The sequence below is a fragment of the Plasmodium reichenowi genome, chromosome 9 (genome assembly GCF_001601855.1).
Source record: "Plasmodium reichenowi strain SY57 chromosome 9, whole genome shotgun sequence".
In the NCBI taxonomy this organism is placed as follows: domain Eukaryota; phylum Apicomplexa; class Aconoidasida; order Haemosporida; family Plasmodiidae; genus Plasmodium; species Plasmodium reichenowi.
Genome location: NC_033654.1, coordinates 898,024 through 900,523, shown reverse-complemented (window position 1 = coordinate 900,523; position 2,500 = coordinate 898,024). Strand labels below are relative to the sequence as shown.

Here is a 2,500-nt window from a genome sequence, read left to right as displayed (position 1 = left end):
TCATTCAAAAAGAAAAAATATTATTATATGTATAAATATTATCTTTCTTTTCTTTTTTTAAAAAAAACCTATACATTTATATATAATAATATAAAATATAAAAATATTTTTTTTTCTTTTTTATTTTTTATATTGCATACCAAAATTTTTAAACACAAATAAATAACATATAAAATAGTTTTTAATATATATTAATATATATATAATATATATTGAATACATTTATAAAGATATATATATTATATGAGATTTATTAATATATATATATATATATATATATATATTATTATAATATATCTTCTTATTATATATAAATAAAATATATTTTTATTATATTAATAAAAAAAAAATTACATAATAATAAAATATATATATAATATATATTATATATAACATATGTAATAATATTATTAAAAATAAATATAAATTATTTTGAAAAAGTATATATAAATATTCATTTTATATATATTTTTATTTTTTTATTTGTATACATTAAATATTATATTTATTATATAATATATATATTATATATATAATTTATATGAGAATATTCCCCCCTTTTTATTTAAAGAAAATAAAAAAAAATCAAAAAGAAGGTTATATATATTATATTATATTATATTACATACTATACATATGTATTATAATATATATCATATATATATATTTATATATATTTTTTAATTAATATAAAATATTTATAAAAAGAAGAAAAAATATATAATTAATCTTACGGATCAATTTTATGATAATATATTTATTTAAATATATTTAGTTCCATTTATCTTTTTTCATTACTATTTTCTTTCGTATATTCCTTTTTTTTTCTTTTTTTATATGTATAATACTACTGTTCATATATTATATATATATATATATAAATATTATATATATATTATATAAAGATATAATTCTTTTATTTTTTAAAAATATATTTTTATAGTATATTATATAAAAATAAATAAAGCATCTATATATATATAATTTTGTTTTATTTATTTTTTTTTTTTAATTTCTTCATTTATTTTTATATAAAGTTATAAAAAAGAAGAAATATATAATATATATGTAATAATAATAATAATATAATATTTTATAATTAAAAAAAAAAAAAAAAATGGAACAAGTCAATATTGATCAAATGAACGCTGAAAAAGCGAAGGGTGATGGAGCCAATTTTAAGGTCCAAGTTGATGACATTAATAATATTGATAAGGAATTTAGTGATCTACAAAAATTAAAAGTAAATAAATAAACAAGTTTATATTGTTATAATATATATATATATGTATGTTGGTATGTTTATTTATTAATATGTTTACATTTATTTGTTTATATTATTCATTTATATGTATTATATTTCTTTTATAATTTTAAAGATGATGAATGAAGGTGCAGAAATTCAAATGAACCAAGGAGGTAATGTTGATTCCCATGAACAAGAACAAGAAGAAATAAATAATAGATCTATATTTGTTGGAAATGTAAAAAAATAAAAACAAAATAAAATAAATAAATAAATAAATAAACAAATATATATGTATATTTGTTTATTCATTTAATATTCTATTTCTTTTATAGGTTGATTATTCAACACAACCAGAAGAACTTCAATCATTATTTTCAGAATGCGGTTTAATAAATAGAGTAACAATTTTAGTAAATAAAAATACAGGCCATTCGAAAGGGTAATATTAATAATAAGGATATATATATATATATATATATGTATACGTATAATATATTTGTATGCATATATTTATTTTTTAATTTATTTATTTATTTTTTTTTTTTTTTTTGGTAGATATGCATACATTGAATTTGCTGATGCATCATCTGTTAGAACAGCCTTATCTTTATCAGAATCATTTTTTAAAAAAAGACAAATCAAGGTAAGTTAAAAATGTTATATATATATATATATATATATATATATATATATATATATATATTTACATACGTATATTTATTCATTTATTTATTTAATTTTATTTTTGTCTCTTCTTAGGTATGTAGTAAGAGAAGAAATATACCAGGATTCAACAGGCCCAAAATTAGTCCATTTAGGGGAAGAGGAATGAAGAGCGCATTAGGTGTTAGAGGAAGGTACATACCAAAAAAATAAAAATAAATGAATAAATAAATATATCTATTTTTTCTTTTTTTTTCTTTATCCTATATATATTTGTTATTTTCGAAATATTTTTGTAAATTCTTCTAAATGTATTTATTTATATATTTCATTTTTGTAGACTTAGACAACCAAGCTTCAGACCATTTTATAGAGGAAGAGGTGCATACAAAAAAATTGTTACTAACCCATATGAAAGAACATAAACAAAAAAAAAAAAAAAAAAAAAAAAAAAAAAATATAAAAAAAAAAAAAAAAAAAAAAAAGAAAAAAAAATTTTTATTTTTTTATTTTATAAATAATTTTTTTCCTTTTTTTTTTTTTTTTTTTTTTTTTTTTTTTTAAAAAAAAAAAAAAAATAATTAAGAG

At 14.4% G+C, this 2,500-nt stretch overlaps 1 protein-coding gene across 1 annotated transcript; it reads left to right on the top strand.

Annotated features, from left to right (window-relative positions):
- Positions 1–1,117: 1,117 nt before the first annotated feature.
- PRSY57_0921900 (RNA-binding protein, putative) lies at positions 1,118–2,337 on the top strand (the record flags this gene model as incomplete). The annotated part of the gene is made up of 6 exons (XM_012907458.1): positions 1,118–1,243; positions 1,380–1,484; positions 1,582–1,688; positions 1,805–1,892; positions 2,009–2,106; positions 2,253–2,337. 6 exons carry the CDS (start codon positions 1,118–1,120, stop codon positions 2,335–2,337), a joined length of 609 nt encoding a protein of 202 aa, XP_012762912.1.
- Between the last annotated feature and the right edge of the window lie 163 nt (positions 2,338–2,500).